We start from the raw sequence: 26944 nt of genomic DNA on the forward strand, positions 1-26944 counted from the left end.
AATTTTTAATAAACGATTAAAATACTTCGAAGCATCTACTCAGTACAGTAGTTGGTTATCGAAGAAAGCACTTTTATATTTATTTCACAGAAATTCTTTGAATCTTGAGTTTAAACAAAATGATTCCTCGATTGAAAATAAACCAAAGATACGTAATAACATTGTAGTACACGAAAAGTGTCCCTTGATTTCGAGAAAAGTGATTTTTAAACTTCACAGTGCACGCTTGGTGAATGCGTCTGACCAATGCTTGATATTTCTACTTAATTTTGTGTTTATAAGCATTAATGACGATATAATATTAACTATTTTAATTGGTTTTATTTAAATAACAAATAATAAGATCTACTGTAATCATTTGAAACCCCAACATCATCTGTTATCAAGAAATAGTAGTGTCTATAAGTAGAAATGATCAATATTGGTCAGACATATAGAAAGTATTTAAAATCAATTTTCTGGAAAACTAATGCTCGTATCGAAAAATAGTACTCCACACTTTCGACTTATTTTCGACCAAGGAATCGCCCTACGTCCTCAAAAAAAAATATTTTTTTGTTATACATCGTGATCGAAAAAAAACCAGTTCGTTCGATCCCTGAGCGAAACTTTTTTCCTTGCCACGAAATGAAAATTGAATTTCCGTAATATGAAATTACAAGGGAACATTAAATTTCTCCCCGTGAAACGGGAGACGCGAACATTTTAATACCGAAGGAAACTTCACTGATATAACGTTGCAAAACTGAAATTATAATACGTTTCTCGGTTCTTTGTGCTCTTTAATCCTCCGGTAACGGCGACGAATGTTTAACATAATCATATAATATATTTTACTTTTTTATATTACTGCAGGCACCTTGTCCCCCCCCCCCCCCAGCCTGGGATCGTTTTAAACCCGAGAAAAGTTGGCATGGTAATTACTTATGGCGTTCTGTATTACGCAGAGTTTGTTAGCGCGTAATAAAATTTTGCGGAAAAATTTTTTCGCCGACGAGAAAAATTATTCAACGTTCGCCATGTAAACGGGACGAGTCTTTCCGATGTTAAACGTTTCCTTTTTTGTTAATTAATCTTCTCGTCGCGACATAATGTTGCTACCGCCGGCGGGAACGACGCGCGAATATCACCGGCCATGCATTATCACTTTTGGACCCATTCATTGTGCTAATTACACAGACGCGCATATATTTTTGTTCCTTTTTTTTTTTTGCACTTCTGCGAGCATCCATTGTTGCGATCTATTGTTGCCCTCCGCGCAGAGGTTTTTCTTTCGCCTGATAATATTTTACTCCTGGAAACAGTGGCCTCCGGGAATGTTTACGAGCTCAAAACTAGTTTGGAACAGACGCGGCCATCTTTGACTTCTGTATAGGGTCTGGTTTTTTATAGAATTTCAGCAGGACTATAGTTTTTAGAAGTTTTGGTTTGGAATTGGTTTGGGAGTGATTTCTACACCTGCTGTAATGGATGACATCCACCAGGGACAGCCATTTTTATTCTAGAGCTTTTTGAAAATATATAGAGCCTCGTTGTCTATAGAAAATTAGTAGAATTATAGTTTTAGGAAGTTCTGTTTCGAAATTGATCAGTTTAGGAATACTTTCTGTAGCCATTGCAATGTATGACATTAGCAATCTTTATTTTAGAGATTTTTGAGAGTATATAGAGCCTCAAAGTTTATAGCAAATCAGTAGAATTATAGTTTTAGGAAGTCTTGGCTTGGAATTTGTCGGTTTATGACGTGCTTTCTGCACCCACTGTAATGGACGACATCAGCCACGAGCTGGCATATTTATTTTAGAGACTTTCAAGAATACATAAAACCACTTTATAGAAAATCTGTTTATAGAGAATCAGTGCAACTATAATTTTAAGAAGTTATGATCAATTTATAAATATTTTCTGCACTCGCCATAATGAATGACACCCACCATAAGCTACCGTATCTCTATTCCAGAGATTTCCAAGAATATACAGGGTGTTCGACCAACCCTGGGAAAAATTTTAATGGGAGATTCTAGAAGCCAAAATAAAACCAAAATCAAGAATATCAATTTCTTGACTGAGGCTTCATTAAAAAGTTATTAACGTTTGAAGTTCCACCCGTACTGAATTTTTTTCTAGAAAGTGGGTAGGATTTCGGGGGTAGGTCTATTCATAAAAAATTATTGTAATTGACCCCCGCAATCGAAAATAATTTTTCCAGAACGATTTGAAATTTTAATTTTATTGAAAAATTTCACACCTTCTCGAATTTTTTTCTAAGAAATGAGTAGGATTTCGGGGATATGACTCTTCACCAAAAATGATTGTAATTGGCCCCTACAGCCAAAAATATTTTTTTTAGAACGATTTGAAATTTTTATTTTCGTCGAAAAATTTAGGCACCTACTGTCCATCGATTTTTCTTAAAAATTCGTTTTTTATTTTTAGTAATTTTATTTGATGCCCTACAGAAAAGTTGTGTAATACTTTTTTGTAGGTATCATGAGCTCTACTTCAGAAAAAAGTTTCATTCAAATATATTCACTATTGTAGGAGTTATGACTGTTTGACAATTGGACCATTTTTATTGGGTTTTTCTCAGTTCACGGGGTCAAGGATCAACTTTTCGAATATTTTTGCAATTTCTACATATTCTTCATCTAAATACGCATCGTTTACGTTTTTGAAAATTAAAATCGTCCAATCCGTTCAGGAGTTATGATGTCTTAAAGATTCGCATGAAATTTCGGAGAACGATTTCTGGTCTGACATTAGATTTTCGGTAAGGAATTTTTTTCTCGAAAATGCGTAGGATTTCGGGGGTATGTCTATTCACCAAAAATGATTGCGATCGACTCTTACAACCGAAAATAATTTTTTTAAAATGATTTGAAAAATTCTTTTTCTGCCAAAAAATTTCAATACCTACCCGATTTTTTTTCTCGAAAGTGGGTAGGATTTCAGGGAAAAAATGCTTATAATTGATCCCTGCAACGAAAACTAATTTTTCCAGAACGATTTTAAATTTTTGAATTTAATTGTTAATAACTTTTTAACGGAGCCTTCATCAACAAATTGGTATTCTTGATTTTCGCCTTATTTTGGCCTCTAGAATCTCCCATTAAAATTTTTCCCAGGGGTGGTCGAACACCCTGTATAGGGGCTGATTGCCCACAGAGAATCAGTTACCAAACCGGAGTGTTACGTTTTCCACAAAATTGATCGGTTTCTGAGTGCTTTCTGCGCCCACCGTAATGGATGACATCCGGCACGAGCCACCGAAACGTCAACATCGCCTTGAAAACGTTCGAGAGGGGCCGTTTCATACGTTGGAACCTAATATTATAATCCTCCAGTGCCCGGTGTCTTTGGGTCACGCTAACGTCCCTCTGTATCCGTTTTAAGCGGAGCGTAGCCCGGTCGGCAAACGCTGTTCTACATCGAATTCGGTCGTAGCTACACGCGATGCACGGCCGTGTGTCCGTGCACGCACACGTGGTGGTACGTTCGTGACGTCATGGATAGAACCGACCTAGAATTCGACCGCACCACCACTTTGCTACGTAGTATATTTCGGTGTTCGTCAATTGAACTACGTCGGGGCGGACGGAAATTCGCGAGATCGTACGTGACACACGTGCACCGCGATTTTAGGTTTTCTTTTTCCGGTTCGATCGAACGCTTCCGGAATCCGTGCTTCGAACGATCGAACCTTTTTTTTTTTTTTTATAGAAATTCTCGTCGAGCTATTTGTTCGTACAGCGATCGTTTGGAATATTACTCGGGGATTAAAAATTATTTATGCAACTTTTAAAATTATGTTTCACGTGCGGGAACGAAAGTAATTTAATTTGAATGCAATAAACAAAGTTTGAAAAAATAATCTGATTATACAGTGTGCTGTTTATGTTTTGGAATGATTGAAACAGGTGGTCAGCAATTATTATGTATATATTGTGAATATGTTCGTTGAAATAATAATTGATATTGAATGTTAGAACTATAGTATGTTCGATACAAACAATATATTCAATTCAAAAGTGAATACGACCGAAACGAGCGCTTTTTGGATAAAACCGAAGGAAAATGTAGGACACTGTGAATTTAAACAGATCATATCTACAATTTACGATCGACAGTTTCTATAAAAAATAGTGTTAAATATTGAAGCTTGAATTTGTTTCGCGAACCACTGAAAAACGTATAAAATTCTTCCGTTCTTTTCGTCTCTATGATTCGGAATAAAAACGAAATTAATCCAACGTCTTCCAAACGTTATTTTTCAACGTAATTTCGTATCAAAATGACTGATCGCGAACGGCTCGCATTTAGAATCCGTTTCAATTTATCGCGTCCTACATTTTAAGCACGATTTCGCCCAGAAAGTGCTCGAACCATTCATATCCAACCCTTGTAAAATAAAATCATACCTTCGGATTCTTCGACCCATTCATCGAGTAATGATAAATGATTCCTAAAGAAATATATGCATTGCCTGCCAAACATTTTTGAGCATCCTTGGATCTCGAAAATAAATCTACCCTTTCTCCTACGTACAGAAACATTCCACTCGATATAATTAAAGTATCACTTACAACACAATTTATAATACAAATCTCTATTTATATTTCAAAATTCTATCGTAGATTTTTGACTGTTTCTCTCAAATTCAAGTGTCCATTGCTCAAACAAAAACTGTCAATCATTGCAGGTTTAGATTTTAAAGAATCTTTTATAACAATTGGAAAAAATTAAATGCTAATTTTTATTAACTATCTTAACCATGTAACTATGAGAAGCAAAGGAATTGTATTATTTTTCTCACAGATAAAAGTCTCGAAACCGTCCCCTACTGGTTCCAACTTAATATAATTAAAGTATCACTTACAACACAATTTATAATACAAATCTCTATTTATATTTCAAAATTCTATCGTAAATTTTTTACTATTTCTCTCAAACTCAAGTGTCCATTGCTCAAACAAAAATTGTCAACCATTGCAGGTTTAGATTTTAAAGAATCTTTTATAGGAATTGGAAAAAATTAAATGCTAATTTTTATTAACTATCTTAACCATGTAACTATGAGAAGCAAAGGAATTGTATTATTTTTCTCACAGATAAAAGTCTCGAAACCGTCCCCTACTGGTTCCAACTTAATATAATTAAAATATCACTTACAACACAATTTATAATACAAATCTCTATTTATGTTTCAAAATTCTATCGTAGATTTTTTACTGTTTCTCTCAAATTCAAGTGTCCATTGCTCAAACAAAAACTGTCAACCATTGCAGTGTTAGATTTTAAAGAATCTTTTATAGCAAATGGAAAAAATTAAATGCTAATTTTTATTAACTATCTTAACCATGTAACTATGAGAAGCAAAGGAATTGTATTATTTTTCTCACAGATAAAAGTCTCGAAACTGTCCCCTAATGGTTCCATTTTAATAGCTCTGATTTTATGGACGACGAGACGTATTTCTTTCGCGTCGCGAACAGTACACGGGTGGTAATCTTTATAGCTTCGAGCTATACATTGATTCAGGAACATGCGGTGGCCATAATCTGGCTAGTCCAGCGACTTAGCGCGTCGATTCGAGGAGGAAAGGAAACGTAGTGGTTTTTCTGGGTGAAAATATGTTAAAGGAGTTCGTTACTGGGTACTTTGAATGTTCAGCGTGGCATCAACTGCACCTGAGAGGTTATTAGCGACGGTGGTTTAATTCTTTAGACCAGGGACGCGAAAAGTCTGGCCCAGGGGCCAATCTGGCCAATTCATTCGTGTTTACCAGGGTGGAAAATAAAGTTGGAAGCTATATAATAAGGCTGTACTCGTTATCATAATTGTATTCTGATTTGCTTCGTTTACGACGTTGCTCAAAAGATAGGATAACGTTTTATACGAATATTATTTCATTACGAACTTTTTACCAGCATTTTTTTAAGTTAACTATCGTATAGTCAAGCATAAATTAGAGTCTGAAATATACGTATCGTTTTAAATCTACTTTAATATGGTTCGAGGCGAAAATATACAATTTTCAAAGAAACCATCGATGAACATTTTGGTCTTTAACGTTTAACGCCCTGTATAAATGTGTGAAGATTACGTATTTCGATTTAAAATATAATTTGAAAAAAATTTTGAAATTCTGAATTTTCGTAATTTAAAGTCTCAACGCGATATGCTTATCTCGAGGAGTTCGACAATAAGTTTCTGAAAATGATACGGTCCCAAACATCTATTATATTTTTACATAGCATTATTCATATTTGAATATCATGCTTTTGAAATATGGCGTCGCGGTAACCGTAACATTACCGTTATACATACATATATGCATGACGCGACGTCCAACGTGTTAGCAGTTCCCTGGCTAGATTAAAAATGCTGAAGAAAATTTCTGGTCGCGTGTTTTTTTAATTGAAACTTTAACAATTTCGCGTTCGAATTTTATTACGCGATTTTATTCAAATTTCGGTTAAACTCGACTAGTCTGAATAAAATTCACGGACATTTTGAGAGAAACGAAATTACTTTTGAGATTTCCCGACTATGGCTTTAATCGAGTTCTTCGTTTGCTATCAAAGAATCTTATTTCTGGCGTTGCAACCGGATATTTGAAACTTCGCCATTTTGCGCCAGCTGCAAGAGTCGTAGTAAACAGTGGCCATATTGCGCCAATATAGATCCGTTATTATATTTCACTATTATATAATATCGTTACATAATTGCAAATAAGCAATAAACGTGATACTATTTTTACCAATTAACGAAAACCACGAGGAACGGAGGCTGCAAGGATAAATAAAATTCAGAAGTGGGTCACGAGGCAAAAAAAAAAAAAAAAACGTTGAGACTAATATTTAACGGTTATCGGTGGTCCTCAGCTAGTGTCTCGCGGTTCTTGAAATATGCAACCTTTAATTTTCGCAAGATGTTGATTTTTAAAAGTCTGTTTCTGAAAGGAAATTCGTAATATTTGCAATCAACAACTGATCAGCACATTCGTGTCTCACTGCGGTATTTTCGTAAATTAAAAATAGAAATACTGTCTCTAATTCGATATTTTGGTGTCGATTAAGTCCTTGTCCAGAATTTTTGATTGCAAATACAAACTTTTTCATCGTACGAACTAGTAATTTTTCAACTGACTTTATATTTTTCAAAATTAAACGCGTCTTATCGATCTAACGCCAGTAAATAATTCAAAAGAAGACAGGTTAAAATGCTAATCTCGCTGTTTCTAATTTATTACGTACACGCGAGTCTTTTCGAACTGAAAACCACGAATACGTAGTTTTCTCATTCAAATTTCGCGCGGTTGGCAATAAAATGTCCGATGCATCTACGCGAATTAATTATATTAATTTATATTTGATATTTCGTTCTGAAATTATTTGTACAAGGTGTTTAAAAGTTCTCTGCCAGATTCTATAATAATTTTGTAATTATACGTTCCTTTTCGCTTTTCGTAGAATGCCCCGTATCGATTCCGTTGTTGTTAAAATGGCCAACGAGCGAGAAGCGATCGTGACACTTTTCCAATCTGGAACGAAGCCGGCTAAAATAGAAAATCGACTCGATTCTTCGAGAATGACAGTCCAACGTGCCACCATCAACCGATTCTAGGAAACTGAAAGCAACAGGGCCCCGTAATTCTCGGGGAATCGAGTTTCGATTTACGATTTTAGGCTTCGTTTCGTTTCAAGCTCGTCCTTCTATCAACAACGGAATTAATCCGAAACGGGAGTGAAAACAAATAAAAAAAAACAGAAAAGAATCGAAAGATGATTCGAAAAGTTGACAAAATTACTCTGAAAAAAATTCAGCAAAATTTGAAATTGATTTTATAGATTTTATAGATTTTTAGTAAAAGCTACGACAAAAAGGAATCGTAAGATTTGAGAAGCTGACAAAAATATTCTGAAAAAATTCATCAGAATTTGAAATTGAACACTTATGGTCGATTTCATAGATTTTTAACAGTGTTCGAACTCCACTCGAGTGATATTTTTAGCGGTTTAATGGGATTTGTTAGTGTTGGTGGATGTGAGGGGCACGTTTGTGTTGGAAATAAAGAGATTCGAAACAATGGTCGAGTTAGCTTTAAATTATTTCGCGGTATTAAAAGGCTTCTGGCTATCACAGTGGATTACACGCGCGGTTGGTTAAAGAAGATTAGGCTGTTAACCAGATCTGCTCGAATCACTATAGCCATATCGAAACGCGGGACAGTATTACAAACTATAACGTTTAGGCTAACACGCTCTAATAGAATTTATCACGCCCCCGGGGGGTTGGTGAATGCTTATGAATGGAATTATTTTGATACTTTTTATAATAATTTATCGATAGACTTACGAACTCACGTTTTAGAGAAAATTCCTATTTTTCTCATTTTAAATTTCAAACTATTATTTTGTAACTGATTAATAATGATACCAACCCGTTAATTGCAAGAACAAACGTAAGCTTCGAGTCAATAAAAGCTGATCGAAATCACCCATTGTTAAATTCGATATTAACTAACTTTGCAGTCAAATATTTATGAGCCACAAACGCGAATCTTGTTTAGAAAATTACGCTGAAAAATTACGAATTTCTCTGAAGAATGGCTTTCTGAAAATAATTCAGTTTCTTTTTACTATTTAATAAGACATCGACAGAAATATCTCGAGAATGTATTAAAGATGGAGGATTAAAAATCGTTGGATATTTTTCAAAGGAATAATTTTAATATTCAATTTATATCGTTGTTTATATTTATACGTATCGTTTCGCAGAATATGGTGTCCGTTTGATAATTATTCGGTCTAAGGTCTGAACATCCGTCTTTCATTCAGAAGAATCTAGACCTACATTCACTTTGAAAGAACCTTTTCAAAAGTAAAGCAGTTTTATAAGCAGAGAAGCAATTTCGTACGCAGGGTTCTTCCAAACAACTTCGCGAAATCTGTTTACCATTATTAATACTTTGAACTAATTCAACGAAAGAAAATACGATAAAAGATTTACGTCAATTCTTAAGAATTTTAAATTTAACATTTATTTCTTTTACAATTTTAAAAAATTTGGATGAAAATAAAATGGGAATAAAAATGGCGTTATATAGGGGTTGGTGATTCTACGTGAAGAATCAAATGGAAAATAAAAGATTCTTCCAAAAAAAAAAACTCAATATACAAGTTGTTCGGTCAGCCCTGGGAAAATTTTATGGGGGATTCTAGAGACCAAAATAAGACGAAAATCAAGAATACCAATTCGTTGATCGAGGCTTCGTTAAAAAGTTATTAACGTTTAAAGTTAAAGTATGCACACTATCGCGCGTACGCAGCTGTTCGCAGATCGCCGTTCTACAGGCGGGACTTTAAACGTTAATAACTTTTTAACGAAGCCTCAATCAACAAATTGCTATTCTTGATTTTCGTCTTATTTTGATCTCTAGAATCTCCCGTTAAAGTTTTCCCAGGGGTGGTCGAATATCCTGTATAAATAGAAACAGTGGAGAACACAAAATTAACAAAACTTCGAGTGCAAGGGGTCACAGGGGAAAAAGTCTGGACACCTTTCACGGAATTCTGTATTCCACTCAAATCGTAAGAGTGAAATTCGTCTGACAGGTGGTTCGTGGCGAACGTTGACCGAGAATGAAGTACTCTGAATGCTGCACACCCCTCGAGCACAGTGGTTGAGGTTAAGACCACTTGTAGATTTTTTTTTTATCGCCGTTCCAGTCACCTTTTTCGTTCCGAATTTGACAAAAATGGATCTCCGTTCCACATATGATTACACGGAACTTTCGAGCTCGTGTATCGTCGAGTATGATTTTACAGTATGTCGACAACGACACTGTGAGGAAAGTAAATTTGAAAAATATTTCCAGGGTTGATGGAATACTTTGTTTCATTATCCCCGATGACTGTTATTCCCAAGAAATAGACCTTACATATCGTATATATTACCTTTAAATTCCAGTTTAATAATTTGTTTAAAATCAATTTTATTTTTTAATCATTTCCTGGTGCTACCGTTCCCTGTTTGTTAATACCAACTTAGACCAAGAAATATACCTTATATACCGTGTATCTTTAAACTCTAATTTAACAATTTGATTAAAATAAATTTTACTTTTTAATATTTTTCTGACGCTTCCATTCCCTGTTTGTTGACACGAAGACAATAAAAACTTGTAGCAACGCTCGCTTATCGTTTGTAGGTTATCATAATGGATTCTACAGGCCTTGAATAATCTAGTTTCCCTTATCTCGAAATTAATGGCTAGACACAAAGCATAATTCTCGTGACCATTACTACACATTCCGAAGATTATACTTTTTTCCCCCCTCCCGTACGCCTCTAAATAAAACGTTAAGCTGCTCGAGCATGTAACAGGCTAATTAGTGGCCAATAACAGTCGAAACCCCGATGGTTCGAAATTAATCGAACGTGGACGTCGCGTTGCACGAGGGTCGTAATTAAACAGGGTCCCAGGAAATTCTGAAGTGTAAAATCTAGCACGTAATCTGATAATTGCAGAATACAGTAATGAAGTAGAGCTTTAAGTAGAAAATAGCTTCAACGTATGGGTTTACGTGCAATGGTTCGAATTGCATACCTCGAGCCTCGTGTTTAAGAAGACGGTAAATATTTCAGGAAAGCTCATTTTACTTATACACTTTCCCAGCGCAGTTCCAAAGTAATTTTTAATCCGTATAACGGCCCAATGTACCGTTTTAAACCAAAGTGCTTTAATCTGGCTCGAAGTTAATCGCGAACTATATTTAAAGTTCGTCGAATTAACAGTTGAACGAATAGTAACTTCGCTGCGTGATTCGATTAGACCGGAAACTTTCAGGTCCGAGTTTTCCTCGTCATTTGGAATTTTATACAGCCAAGTTTCACGAATCTTTCCTTCTAAATAGCACAAATTTTTATTTTATTTTCCATTCGACGATTATTCGTTTTCCATCTTCGTGAAAAGGAACAATTTTCTGATGCATATACATGTATAATTAAATATTTATAATACTGTCCTTCGAGGTTTTAAAATTGATTTTCTTGACTTTGCAATAATGTTTGTATATAAATATAATATACAACATCTGAACGAGAATCTTTAAAGAATTATAAAATTTTAAGTGGATATCAATGATACTGGAATCTCAGTCGATAAGGAAGTACTACTGACAGGTTTTCATAATGAGTGACACGATCTGCACGAAGATTCCATCAAACGATATAAAAGTAGCCATTTAAGTGATATCCTGTCGCAGCATGATCGATGCATCAACTGTCGACCAAACGAATACGAATACGATCGGAAATGTTATTAAAAAAAAATTTACACGGTTCTTGAAAAGCGTCGATACCGACGAATGGGGAAACGGAATAAATAAAACTAGAACCTTTCATAGAAATTCGTAATTTCGAACGCTCGGTTCCCCCTCGTAGCAGGCTCGAACTTTCGTTTTAATTTAGACGCCATTTTTGTTTCGATAAGGCTGCGCCGGTTTCGTCGAATTAAAGCTAATTGGGCCGCTCCCGGGGTGCAAACGATGCATCCGTGGCGCAACAATAAAAGTTTAACTTTGACGTCGAGTAATTTGAATCGGATCACCGACGGGGCATTCGAAAAGGAACTCTGGATTTCGCAAATGGCGCCATTAACGACGTTCGCGCGGTTTCCACTTCGTGTTCTCGATGTTATCGCCGGGAATGGCATCAGCGATTTCGACCCATCGAGGGTGGAATTAATCCTTTATTCGAACCTCTAACTGGAGATTAATTGTTCTCAAACCAATTCCAATAACGTAACCAGTAAAATTACGCCTCCGTTTCGTTAGAAAGAGAACAGGATCAAAATTTAATCCTGTTTTTAAAATAGTCCTGGCAATTTTATTCATTTATTTATTCATTCACGGAATTAAGTACCCATTAGTACAGCAATTGGTAGCAAAGATAAACAGAAGAACTTAATGTTACGAAGTATGAGATCGACTGTGAATAATTACAAGAAGATGCCAAGTAAAGAACACTTAAACGATAGAATTGAATGGTTAAAAACATCTAAACAAACGATTATAAGGGTTGTGGAAGCCATAAAGTGTTCGAACGAGCTAGTATTCTGGAAGAAACATTGAATCTAAACATTCCAATGAGATCAGACCATTAAGTATCCTGTTAACAAAGAGTAAGCTACTTTTCTAGTGTTAAAGCGTGATAAAATTTAATTTGGTTAGAACGTAATCGTATTTATGAGTCTAGGCATCACCACTACGATAAGCAAGAGTAAAAATTTTCGTTGCGGACCTTACAGAGGGTGAACGTAGATATCGTAGTAAGGGGATTTCCACGAAATACGTTTGCTTTGCATTTTTCCGACCCCTCAGAAGCACCTAAAATACAGAGTGCGTTCTTCACTCGTGAACTTTAAGAGGTCTTTCGTGTCTTCCCTTAAAGGGAGTCGCAAATAGGGCAGAGAAGAAAATATTCCTGGGGATTTTGTACACGAAAATATTATTAAAAGAATCTACCACGCCGCCGTGAACCCGTTCAAACGCTTTTAATTTTCAGTCCACGCTCACCGCAAGTATCCGATAAAACGCTTCAGCGACGCGTGCGTTTTTAATTTACATTCGCTGTTAAATTCGAAATTACTAAAACTCGTATCGTCGAACAGCAATTTTTACTTTTACCTGCGACGATTGTCTTTCCAAGTTTTCCCAACGTTGCCCATCGACGCGGTAAACAAGAGTTAATGGTAGGTTGAAAAATTATTTTGGACCGGTTCCAAATTTCCCCGCTCGTTCACCGTATTATTTTTTATTTCCCTTCCGCGGTCTCCTTCGATATGGCCGCCACTTTTAGTGGTTTTCGGTTCAACGCGTGGCTTAAATCGAAAGAAACTCGTTTCGTTTCCTTACCAACAGCGAGACGTTAAATGTACTTTTGACCAGCCAACTTTGTTCGTTCAACAATAATATAAAATTGTATCAGTATTTTTTAACAGTTTCTTCCCTTTGCAATTGTCCAATCGTTAACTGTACTTTTTACCAGCCAACTTTGTTCGTTTAACAATAATATAAAATTGTATCTGTATTTTTTAACAGTTTCTTCCCTTTGCAATTGTCCTATCGTTAACTGTACTTTTGACCAGCCAACTTTGTTCGTTCAACAATAATATAAAATTGTATCAGTATTTTTTAACAGTTTCTTCCCTTTGCAATTGTCCAATCGTTAACTGTACTTTTGACCAGCCAACTTTGTTCGTTTAACAATAATATAAAATTGTATCTGTATTTTTTAACAGTTTCTTCCCTTTGCAATTGTCCAATCGTTAACTGTACTTTTTACCAGCCAACTTTGTTCGTTCAACAATAATATAAAATTGTATCGGTATTTTTTAACAGTTTCTTCCCTTTGCAATTGTCCAATCGTTAACTGTACTTTTTACCAGCCAACTTTATTCGTTCAACAGTAATATAAAATTGTATCAGCATTTTTTAACAGTTTCTTCCCTTTGCAATTGTCCTATCGTTAACTGTACTTTTTACCAACCAACTTTGTTCGTTCAACAATAATATAAAATTGTATCTGTATTTTTTAACAGTTTCTTCCCTTTGCAATTGTCCTATCGTTAACTGTACTTTTGACCAGACAACTTTGTTCGTTCAACAATAATATAAAATTGTATCTGTATTTTTTAACAGTTTCTTCCCTTTGCAATTGTCCTATCGTTAACTGTACTTTTGACCAGCCAACTTTGTTCGTTCAACAATAATATAAAATTGTATCTGTATTTTTTAACAGTTTCTTCCCTTTGCAATTGTCCTATCGTTAACTGTACTTTTGACCAGCCAACTTTGTTCGTTTAACAATAATATAAAATTGTATCTGTATTTTTTAACAGTTTCTTCCCTTTGCAATTGTCCTATCGTTAACTGTACTTTTTACCAACCAACTTTGTTCGTTTAACAACAATATAAAATTGTATCGGTATTTTTTAACAGTTTCTTCCCTTTGCAATTGTCCTATCGTTAACTGTACTTTTGACCAGCCAACTTTGTTCGTTTAACAATAATATAAAATTGTATTGGTATTTTTTTAACAGTTTCTTCCCTTTGCAATTGTCCTATTGTTAACTGTACTTTTGACCAGCCAACTTTGTTCGTTTAACAATAATATGAAATTGTATCTGTATTTTTTAACAGTTTCTTCCCTTTGCAATTGTCCTATCGTTAACTGTACTTCTGACCAACCAACTTTGTTCGTTCAACAATAATATAAAATTGTATCGGTATTTTTTAACAATTTCTTCCCTTTGCAATTGTCCAATCGTTAACTGTACTTTTTACCAGCCAACTTTGTTCGTTCAACAATAATATAAAATTGTATCGGTATTTTTTAACAGTTTCTTCCCTTTGCAATTGTCCAATCGTTAACTGTACTTTTGACCAGCCAACTTTGTTCGTTCAACAATAATACAAAATTGTATCGGTATTTTTTAACAGTTTCTTCCCTTTGCAATTGTCCAATCGTTAACTGTACTTTTTACCAGCCAACTTTGTTCGTTCAACAATAATATAAAATTGTATCGGTATTTTTTAACAGTTTCTTCCCTTTGCAATTGTCCAATCGTTAACTGTACTTTTTACCAACCAACTTTGTTCGTTTAACAATAATATAAAATTGTATCTGTATTTTTTAACAGTTTCTTCCCTTTGCAATTGTCCTATCGTTAACTGTACTTTTTACCAACCAACTTTGTTCGTTTAACAACAATATAAAATTGTATCGGTATTTTTTAACAGTTTCTTCCCTTTGCAATTGTCCTATCGTTAACTGTACTTTTGACCAGCCAACTTTGTTCGTTTAACAATAATATAAAATTGTATTGGTATTTTTTTAACAGTTTCTTCCCTTTGCAATTGTCCTATCGTTAACTGTACTTTTGACCAGCCAACTTTGTTCGTTTAACAATAATATGAAATTGTATCGGTATTTTTTAACAGTTTTTTGCTTTTGCAATTGTCCAATTGTACATTTTAGAAGCTCGTAGCCGGAAAATTGCAGTTGTTTAAAAGCCTCCACGATGTCAGTTTCTTTTCGAACTTTTGTTTTACATTTTTACAGGAGTTGTTCGGATATCGAGCCGTGCCAGGCTCGTTTTCGCCGTGGCTATCGGCCAATTTGTACCCACTTTCGAGCAAAATTAGCCGCGACAGCGTGCATTCGAAGATAAAAAGTTGGACGCGGAGGAGAAATTAAAGAGCTCGTATTTTTAGTCGTCCCAGTTAAGTGCAATTGTTAAATATGCACACGTCGATGGCGTAGTCACGAAAGCGTATAATTAGAAAAATGTTCCAGCGGTTCAAAAAACATTCGATATTTAATTTTTCGATCGACGAAACTCAAGGTCGATCGTCTTTTATTAGTAGCGAAACGTACAATAAAAATGTAAAATGACCACCATTGTTCGTGTCTCGCGGAATTTAAAAAATTTTAAATAATAAAATTAACTTTTATGCTTTGGAAGTCATATTTTTATTATTAGAGCAATTTTTGCAGTGGAACATTTTCCGTGTTATTGTTAAGGTTCGATCGTTTTGCTCGAATTTTCAAATAAATTTTATAAAATTTTTATAGAAGCTCGATGGTTGTACAAAGAATTAGGTTTGTTGGATTACGTTGTAAAAGTACAAGTCGAAGCTTTTCATTGGAAACGTAATTTATTTTCCCCCTCCTCTCCCTATTGTATGCTCGGATCGAAACAAAGTTCTGCAAGCATGATTTATTAAACACCCCGTAGGAGAAAATGGCATCTATCTGCTTAATTTGAAAAATTGCCCGCCGCTTGGAAAATTCCATCAAAGCGATCGTCAAAGTTTCGAGGGAACGTGATTTTTCGATAACGATTCCCTAGAAACGGTTTTATCTGCTATTCCACGCGCTATACTCCCTAACGCTCGAAAAACTGTCCTTTTATTGCGATCGAGCTTCCTTTAAAACGCTCGAGCGACGTCTTTCGCGACGGTGAACCGCTTCTGATCTTTCCGCCAGACGAATTTTTTCTTTCTGGTTTAACAGTGACTTCCAATACCTCCTGGAATCTTTCATATTCGGCGGAAATCTTCGTTAAAAATATATAACCTCGGATGAAAGATATTGCGAAAGGTTAGTGGATCATCAGACGGAAAATTAACCGATAAAGGACAGATGCAAAGAATAAAATACATTTCATTGTAAATTATGAATCAACGGAAAGTAAAAACACGTGTTACTGGAGCAACGATCCGAGCACGACTGCCGATCAGCTGCGTAAGATATCACGTGACCGACTAGTTTCTTAAGTGACGTACAGAGGTCACCACTATGCGGCTTTCCTATCGATAATCTCACAGATTTTCCGTCGAACAGCTTTCGATGGCAGTAATCGTATTTTAAGAATCCAATAATCAGAAACGAACGTAGTATTCGTATATTTTTGAACGAAAAGCGTTTGATGACCAAAAAGGTTCGAAAATCGAAATATTTTCTCCGATACGAGTCGCTAAATGTTCGCGATACTCGGGGGAAGCATTGGCGTCGGTTTGGAAGCGTAAAAAATCGAATTGCCATTTTCCCACGCATTAAACATACTCGGAATACTTGCGATGTCACAGATTGCGTCACTCGCCGTGAGAACCGTCCTTATCGGGACGATTTTACGAGGAAAAAGTCCGTTTTCATCGACAGCAAAAGAGCGAATTCGATAAAGCGACCGAAAATTAAATTTCGCGTTACGGATGACCAAAATCCCCATAAATCAAACGAATTGACAAAAAGTGCTTTCCCGTCCCCCTCCTTTCCCTCGCTCGGATCGCGTCGGCTTTGGACAAAGTTTACGTTCGTTTAAAACGCCTCTATTCTCTCCCGGATTGCACATCGAACGCCGAATAAAACGAAATAATAGTCGATAGCGTTTAATACCAGATGAAAAAAGTTGGCAGCACTTAATGGGAATTTTGATAATTTCTTTTCGAATTTACAAAATGGAGACAGTGTAGAAAATGAATAATCGCATTTACGAAATCCAGAGATAGCAAAGTCGAAGAAAAAGATTCGTGATAATTGTTTACTTTTGCGTTTGATAAACGAATAAAGTCACAGAGCAAAAAGGGTATTGAAATTGAACTCACTCTTCGCTTAAGATGGTGCGTCGTGGGTAATGATTGTCGGGATCGTACCGGGGCGAGGCTGGATTAGGATTTGGAATCGGTAGTTGAATCACGGATCATCTTAATAACGGAATTATACCGGGGCGAGGCTGGATCAGGATTTGGAGTCGGCGGTTAAATCACAAATCACTTTATAACGAATAACCAGAAATATATTTCAACGAGAAACGACGCACATGCTTCCGTCAGCCATGACGCTGCAACAGACAAGAGATGCGCGCGCAGCACCGCGTCACTCCTGCTCGCGCACGCGCAGTACGCGTAGGGCCAGAGGTGCCCGCGAATATCGAACGTGCATCGATCTCGTTCTTTTTCTAATTTACAAAACAGAGACGCTCGAGTACCAATAAGAAAAATATTCGTATTAATTTCGTTTAAGAAATGAAATTACAGAGCAGAAGCAGTATTAAGAGCTTTATATAAAATAATCTTATAACACTGTGAGTGGAATCACTTTCCAAATGGCGCCTTTGAAACACAGCTCAAGTAACTGATAAAGTTATACTACAAAATTCAGAGATATTGTCAAATGCAATCCAATAAAAGAACGATCACTGCATTTGATAGTATAATTTAGGAGTTTGACGAATAAAGGGTAACGTGTTGATTTTTGTTGTTAGGCCGCGTGGGTTTCTCTGAGTCAGGAGCGGCGGTAGCAGAGCCGTGATCAAAATGAGTCTTCTAAACATGGATTCGGAGAACCGCGTGGTCCTGAACGTGGGTGGAATCCGGCACGAGACGTACAAGGCGACCCTGAAGAAGATCCCCGCGACGAGGCTTTCGAGGTTGACCGAGGCCCTCGCGAACTACGACCCCATCTTGAACGAGTACTTCTTCGACAGACATCCGGGGGTCTTCGCCCAGGTCCTCAACTACTATCGTACCGGAAAGCTCCACTATCCGACGGATGTTTGCGGGCCGTTGTTCGAGGAGGAGCTAGACTTCTGGGGTCTCGACTCCAATCAGGTGGAGCCATGTTGCTGGATGACCTACACCCAGGTACATACGCATTCACACGGTATACATTGTTCATTTCTTTGTTGTAACTCAGATATTATCTGTGAATGCGGTTTTACTATTTCCGTGGATGCAGATTAACGAGGACCACCGATTGGAATCGTATCGAAACTAGATCGTGAATGGTACGATAACGTATCACTTCCATCGTACGAACGTTTCGATTTTCGGGAATATTATATGTTCGTTTCGAATTTACGCTAATCGACTGGCGTTATTTTTCACGAATGCTCCGGGTATCCAGAGTTGAAAACTTGGAAACGAGGAGGAACTATGAGACAAGTCGAAATATGGGGAAGTAACGTTTTGCCAAATGTGATATTGTTATCGCGTGGAATGAAACTCGATGGAGGAAAATTCTCGAGTATTAAATAGTTTTTCGATTTCTCGGCTAAAATTGTCACAGACGTTGGATTAATTTTGATAGGACAGCTTGTTATCTCTATTTCGCGTGTCAAATTCGAAGCGAGATCGATTCGTTCGTTTTTCAGATACCATGGCAACCGATCGAACAAAAATGGTTTCGAGAAAAGCCGCGTGCAAAGCTTCGCGTGCACTTTGAACGTACATATGCAAACATAGCTGCATCGTTTGCGAACGTAATGGATGGTTAAAATTAACAATGTACTTTTTATTTTTATTCCATTTTTCTTTCTTGTCCATCGATCGCGATGTTTGCTACGGTCGATGCATTTATATTCGAACGTACCACGTTTTGTGAGAACAGATTACAAATATTATACTTTCAAAAAATTTGTCGAACGAGAACGTTCACTGTTTATTTCTGAAAAATTATTTTTATCGATCGACGCTAGCTAAATTCTTATCTTGTTTATTTCTGCATAGCTTTGGACGATCGTTCTAAACCAATTTACAAGGAATTTATGCAATTTTACTTGTTTCATGAATATTTCATGGCCCCAAAACCTATAAACCTCCCTTTTATCGTTGTGATTTAGAATCTTTCATAGCACTTCCACTTTACCGAGAGAAAAATTTCGTTGGACGCAATATACAGGGTGATCCCAGTAAATGAATCGGATAATAGTCAAAGTCTTAAATATCGAGTACAACTTTTATACGCGAAATAATCCAAACAAATGACTCCTACGGACAAAACCAGATCTGTTAAAAAAAAAAGGGGGGCAATTATAGTTTGGGAAAAATGCCATATCACAGAGTAATACAGTTTATCGGGCCATACAAAATTTTACGAGTTTCTTTTATCCTCCGGTTGGAACAGAGCCAGTTCTGGAAGAGATCAAAAGGAGGAAGTTAATAAAAAGAAGCGAAACAATTTCGAAATTCGCGGAGATATCACGGGCTAATAATTCGTCTCGTTCGTCCAGATGCTCGCTTTTCGATTTTCACTCGTGAATAATCGTAGCATCAATTTTGAAATAACGAACCGTGGGAAATACTCTGATATCAGAAGAGAGAGTATGTTACTTGCAAATAAGCTCCAATAATTCGAGCATAATCACCCTCATGAATAAAATAATAGTTAATATAAACATTACTCTGTCTCTGGGAGAACTCTGGGACCGTATAATTCGAGAAAACGTTGTCGATAACTCGACGAAACTTGTTGCGTATCGTGATACATGATTTATGAAACAGTAGCGAATCCCAACGCGTTAAAATCCTCGAGAATGCATTAATATGCTTATCAAGAGTTCAGAGTAACTTCGTTTCGACTCGTTTCGTTAATTTTCAACGCCACCGTTTAATACCAGAAATATTTTCGCTCTCGACGTTAAATAATTTTCTAAATAATCGAGGCTGTTAGTTCCGCCGTTCGTTAGGAAAATTGTTAACCCGGAATATCGTGAAAAAAAAAAACGCATATCGCGAACGAAATTACAAATATTACGCGCTTAATCTGCATCGACGATCGAGTTGGTAAATACTGCATTATTAAACGGTATAATTGGAATGCGTTTGTTTCGTCTGTTTATAATACTGTTTTATATTCAGCCTAGATCGATAATCACGAACACGAAACATTGCACTATGCAAATCATCCGACATAATTGGCGTGGATTTTTCATTTCATCGTTCGCAACGCCTGTTGTTTTCTCGATCTTATAGTGTACATACACTAACGAACAAATTACCGATTATATAATGCAAATTGTGTAGTATAATCGGCATGCATCTATTTCGTTTATCACTTATTCGATGTAATGCCATCGGTGCAGATGTGGGTCGCGTAATCCTCGAATTATGCGAACCCAATCTTTCGTGTACAAACGGATCGTGCAATCTTTAAACTTTTAAAGAAAATAATTGACAATCTCTTGAAAATTCAATAGCAAAAATCAGATTCAGATTTTGCAATTCGATTGCAATTAATTGCTACGCGACTGATTTCCACGAGTCTCGTTCACGGGAATGAAAATAAATTTGTACAAGTTTGAAAATTAAATTTCGAGTTGAAATGCCCCCGCGGTTGCAATTAATGACGATCGAGTCGACGTTTGGGGAGAAATTGTTGGAACAAAATTTTTAGAGTTTAAAGATCGATTCAATATAGATATTATTTCTTTTTAAATTGTCTAGTGCACGCACAATTATAAATTTTGTGGAAACTAGCGCATCTTGTACGAGACGAACGAATTTATGTACGTACGTTGTGGTGCACACACGCACAGGATCCAAGTACGAAAACGAATAAACAAAATGTGTCCTTCGTTGCAGGTTTTTTAATCCTCTGTTTTATAATCGCCAGCCTACTCGATATAATATTCCTCGACGATTTAATGCTAACGTAATGACGAAATCTCGTAAAGATTTCCGCTTAGACAATTGTTTTGGCCGGTGAGTGAACATTATTATTAATAACCATTATAACAACATCGTTCGCCAAAGAGTCTACACTTTGACATTAACAGCGTGATACTACGGTTGTTTGTATTACGAAATCGACGATACATCCATTTCATACATAAATGTGTCGATTCTTCGATTACGTTGAGTCGCAGAGTTTCGAGAAATGCCTGGCTATTATATAAAAATTGGTCTCGATGTTTGCAAAATAAGTGTTCCTTCTATCTTCGTGCGAGTTAAAGCGAGAAAACCAACGGAATATATTACATTTCCTCCCTTCGTCTCACTATTAAGGAATATTACGAAAGATATTCTGAGAAATATAACTACGAAAATTTGAGCTTCCCACATTGCATTACTTTGTGATTTCGAGAGTAACCAAAGACTGAAATATATATTGAAATTTCTGTAAGAAATGGAAAATTAATGGTAAAATATAAAATTGAGAAAAGACAATGCCCAGACAGAAATTCGCGAACGATTTTATAAAAATTATATATATTTTTTTATCTCAGTATGAGAATAAATTTCATGTATCATTTTATACCACACAAAAAAATTGTCTTTTATACTGACAGTGCTTAGTCAAACGCAATTTGAAATACTGAATTTATTAAAAATAGAGATTTTGGGAGCCACAGTATTTTCTTCTGAAAACCCTATACTTTTTGATTACCAGTATTAAAATTGATTAGAAAAATTGCCAAATAAAATGTACACCAAATTTTAAGATTTGAAAATTGATAATTGAAAATTCCAAATGAAATTCGATTTTAAAGAAGCAACCAATATAACAAATACGAATAATTAGAAGATTTTTATTCGAAAAAGAGTTGAAAAGCAGCTGTTTATTTACGTTCCACGATAAATGGATCTCTAAATACGTTCGTAGCGTGCTCTAGTTGCTATTCAGTGGAATTCTGCTTACTATATTACGAGATAACACAAACGATTTAAGGAATTTCCTTTCGCGGACGCGAGCTTGAAAGTTATTCGAGAAAAATATTCACCGTGCGTGAGAGCAGGATTTTTTCGTACGAGAAAGCTTCATTTACGGAGAATATCGACTTTGAAAATTCGTATTGCTCGCTATTTCGCGTATTCGTTGAATTTTCGAAATTTTATTCGTTTTAGTTTGTTTTAGACACGGGAAATTACATTTATTCTTAACAGTTTTCAACTAGTGCACGAAAAATTTAATACTTTCTCGTTTTGCTATTTTTGTTTGTTACCCAAGTTGGAACGTGGATTCTTTTTCCGACGTCCTGGAAATAATAGGAATCGTCTGGTTCGTTCGTAGCAAATCTTTTCCCCATCGATGAAAGGCACTTCTCCGTTTCATTTTCCACCTTATGTGTTCTCGAGCAAAAGCAATTCTATCCTTTATGCGCCCCCGCATTTAGTTATGGTTTCCTTTGAAATTTCTTTCTTTCAATGCACTCTGATCTTCGTAGAATTGGTTGTACGTTCGAGAAATCGTATATCAATGTGTTCGTGTTCGAAATAAAAGAATGAATTTTATTCTGCGTTTTAAAATTACTTCTCATTTCATTTTTAGACATTAATTATTTCACATTGAATCTATCGTGCAATGTTTTCTTTTATTCCGAGTTTCATATTTCCAGTCTTTAAAATTCTTTTTTATTTCATTTTTAGACATTAATTATTTTACATTGAGAGTATCGTGCAATGTTTTCTTTTATTTCGAGTCTCATATTTCCAAGCCTTTTCTTCTCGTTTGCGTCGAACTCGGACGAGTGATATAAGTTCAGTGTAAAATAAGTATCTCGATCGACAAAGTATTAAATTATCTCAGACTAGCAGCTATAATTAACCGCTGGACGATCGATTGCATCGTCCAGTTGTCACCGATTCAATGAATTCTCGTCAACGTGTTTGCTTTATAGTAATTTCACGTTGATTCCACGTTCATGAATTTGCTATTTAATTCACGATTTATAAAAAGTTAAAAGAAATTAACGCACTCGACGATTCTAAATATATTACATTAAGAAGGATTAGAGGAGAGTCGTGGAATTTTAAAAAAGAAACCCATTCCACGAGATAAAAAGTTTAATCTTGTTCGTTGCGAGGTTTCAAATGGACCTTTGCTTTTTTCAAACAGTATTCTCCGAGTGTACCACGGATTATAGAAGAAATTGCAAGGAATATCGTACATTCTCAAACCATTCGTAAAATACTTCGACTCGAATTCTGAATACAGAGACAGAACGTAGATTCCAACTAAAAATTCAAGGAACGTATCAGGGATAGGAACGTATCTAGTAACATCGAATCGTGAAATTGCAGAATACGTTCTGTTTACAAATTAGAACCACCATCGAAACTGTTCGATATTTATTTGTATCTACAAACAAATTCATATTCTATTCTCGTTTTACAAAGTATATTACTTTCTCGATATTCGACATCTATCTTGACCCATTTCGAATGCAGAATCGAACGGAGGACTAACAGAGGGTCGTTTGCGCCGTGTACGATCCCAAAGAAGAAAGGTAGATGAGAAATTTATGGTAGGGTTCCACGGAGCAAAGGGTCATCCGAGAACTCCCCTGGATTTTGATTAAACGCCATTGATTTGTGGCTGGGAGTATAGATAAATTACTAGAGCGTGTTTCTTCCTATGCTGGTATATCGTTGAAATTTATATGACGATTTATTCTGCTCGGAATAAATCGAGAAACAGGAGGGAAAGCGTCTCGAAGGTATTAAGCCACCAATGCTAAGAAATTTTTATGAATAGATGTTGGTATTCGATACTTTTCCCAAGAAATCCCTGATTTATCGACTGATTTTACTCAGCCGGTAACAAAGGTAGAATAATTATTTAAATTATCTACAATTACACCAAATCGCGAAGAGTTTTCTTCTCTAAACGTTGATTAGTGTCGATTAAAGTACCACAAATAAGATTAATGGGCTCGGAAATTTATATGGCGATTTATTCTGCTCGGAATAAATCGAGAAACAGGAGGGAAAGCGTCTCGAAGGGTATTGAGCCACCAATGCTAAGAAATTTTTATGAATAGATGTTGGTATTCGATACTTTTCCCAAGAAATCCCTGATTTATCGACTGATTTTACTCAGCCGGTAACAAAGGTAGAATAATTATTTAAATTATCTACAATTACACCAAATCGCGAAGAGTTTTCGTCTCTAAACGTTGATTAGTGTCGATTAAAGTACCACAAATAAGATTAATGGGCTCGGAGCAACGTTATTTTGAAATAATCCGACGAACGCTCACCTTTTCAGCCAATCATCCTCCGCGAGATTCCGGTAAATGGATTTAAAGGCTTCTTTCACTTTTTGATTCGGAAGAGGATTATGCTTGAAATTTTGAAGAGTTTCAAAGGCTTCGACTCCGCGATATTTGCACCAACTTGATTCGCCGAGAGGACAGCTTTTGAGCAATTTTCACGGACAGGAATTTCATGGAAAAACCCGGGAGTTTCGCTTTTTCGCGTCCTAGACAGAATTTTTATTTCTTTTCGCGCGTTAACACTTTCATATATACAGTAAAAACAGCACATCACGCACACGTGACAGTGGCCAACGTCTGCTAGCTCCCAAAGTCACGTATACGCGAGAGCGGCCGTCAAAGTGTTAACCCTTCGCGAACTGCCAACTGTTCGACAGAATATTCTTCTATTTGACACAATTTATTTTTATTTAAAAACACTAATATGTCTCGAGAATTGAACTCAATTTTTAACTAATATTCTTCTACTCGACAAATTTATTTTGATTTACAAATACCAGGGTGTCTCATTAAGAATCTCTCAACGTACTTCACAATTTAATTTATATTTAAAGATCGAATATAAATGGTCTAAATAGTGAAAAGAATTTCCCAATAAACTCACGAGTTGTTAACAACAAACCTCGACCTTTTCCATCGTTTAAATTCAATTTAAAGTCGCATGTTCGTAATTGGATGATTTCGTTGATTGTTTGTTCATTGTTGGAGTCACAGAACGATTAACTTCGCGTTCTAATTCACGGTTTCCGGTTCTGATATATCGCATTCGCCAAAATCCAGTAACGAGAAGCTTGCAGTAATATTCAAATGCAATCGGAATCGTAGCATACCATTCCACGCGGCTCCGATATATTCTACGTTATCCAGATTGTCAATTAGCTACCAAAGTATGGGACAGTTCCCGGAATTATTTCTGGAATCTATAATTATTTACAGTCGAAATCGAAGAATAAAACGTACCATAAATTATAAAATTAATTGAAAATTGCGGTTGTGTTCGCGAGAGAAGTCGAGTTGTACAACGACGAGAAGTTGGAGAGTCTGATTAGTTATGGTATAATCTCCTATAAGCCTTGGGAAGGTGGATCTATAGAAAGTAGATTATACTATACAGGGTGTTCGGCCACCCCTGGGAAAAATTTTAATGCAGGATTCTAGAGGCCAAAATAAGACGAAAATCACGAATATCAATTTGTTGATTGAGGCTTCGCTAAAAAGTTATTAACGTGTCAAGTTCCACCCATAATGAATTTTTTTCTCGAAATTGAGCAGGATTTCGGGGGTATGTCTATTCATAAAAAATGATTGCAATTAACCTCCGCAACTAAAAATAATTTTTTTAGAACGATTTGAAAAATTTTTTTTTTCGTCGAAAAATTTCACATGTTTTCGAATTTTTTTCTCGAAAATGGGTAGGATTTCGAGGGTATGTCTATTCACCAAAAATAATTGCAATCGACCCCTGCAACCGAAAATAATTTTTTTAGAACGATTTGAAATTTTTTTTTTTCGTCGAAAAATTTAGGCACCTACCCCCTGTCGATTTTTCTTAAAAAATCGATTTTCATTTTTAGTCATTTTGTTTGGCGCTATACGTAGATACCCATGAGCTCTACTTCAGAAAAAAGTTTCATTGAAATATATTCACTATTATAGGAGTTACGGTACTTTCAAATTTGGAACATTTTTATGGGGGATTTCTGATTTTACGGAGTCATGGAATAACTTTTTCAATGTTATTAGAATTTTTACATATTCTCTAGCAAAATACGCGTAGTTTGCTTTTTTAAACATTAAAATCCTTCAATCCGTTCAGAAGTTATGACATTTTAAAGATTCGCATGAAATTTTCAGGCAACATTTCTGGCCAGAAATTATATTTTCGGTAAGGAATTTTTTTCTCGAAACTCAGTAGGATTTCGGGGGTATGTCTGTCGACCAAAAATGTTTACAATTAACCCCTGCAACTAAAAATAATTTTTCCAAGACGATTCGAAAGTACTTTTTTCCACCCAAAACTTTCAGCACTTACTTGAATTTTTTTCTCGAAAGTGGGTAAAATTTGGGGGGTATGCGTAATGACCAAAAATGATTGTAATTGACCCCCGCAACCGAAAATAATTTCAGCACCTAACCGATTTCTTTTCTCGAAAGTGGCGTAATAAGGGCGTAATACGTAATGCGTTTCAGAATTTTTCAGAGATATTAACGGGCACGATACGAAACTTTAAATATTTCATGGTTCTTGTGTCTTAAAAATTTTGTTTCTTTTTTGTAAACTTTGGCCATATCAGCTGCTACCCGGGAGCGCAGAAGTTACTCGGTGAAAATAAACGAGGACGCATAATTTTCGTTTTAAGACAAATTACGAAGTTTCTGTACGTGATACTACCGCGAAAGTTGTTAAACGATTTAAACGAACCGTTGAGAGTTTAATATGCCCTGAAATCGATGGATAATTGTAAGCCCGTGAAATGCCTACTTTATTTAAAACTTCCTATATAGTGTCTCGATAACGAACGCCCGTGAATTATGAAATATTCATGTCGGGTTAAATTGCTGGAGCAACTATGTCGAAATCGTTTTACGATACTTCGTTGT

The 26944-nt window shown here is 35.8% G+C and overlaps 1 protein-coding gene across 4 annotated transcripts in view; it reads left to right on the forward strand.

Annotated features, from left to right (window-relative positions):
• Positions 1–26944, forward strand: part of LOC143347333 (potassium voltage-gated channel protein Shaw) — a 42600-nt gene that overhangs the window by 5236 nt on the left and 10420 nt on the right. For all 4 annotated transcript variants that reach the window (XR_013080580.1, XM_076776371.1, XM_076776372.1 and 1 more), the window contains exon 2: positions 17834–18212. Coding sequence is in view for 3 of the 4 variants with exons in the window: in XM_076776371.1 (XP_076632486.1) it covers positions 17886–18212 (327 nt within the window). In the remaining variant the exon portion in view is untranslated. The remainder of the gene's footprint in view (positions 1–17833; positions 18213–26944) is intronic.

The sequence above is a fragment of the Colletes latitarsis genome, chromosome 11 (assembly GCF_051014445.1).
Source record: "Colletes latitarsis isolate SP2378_abdomen chromosome 11, iyColLati1, whole genome shotgun sequence".
Taxonomy (NCBI): domain Eukaryota; kingdom Metazoa; phylum Arthropoda; class Insecta; order Hymenoptera; family Colletidae; genus Colletes; species Colletes latitarsis.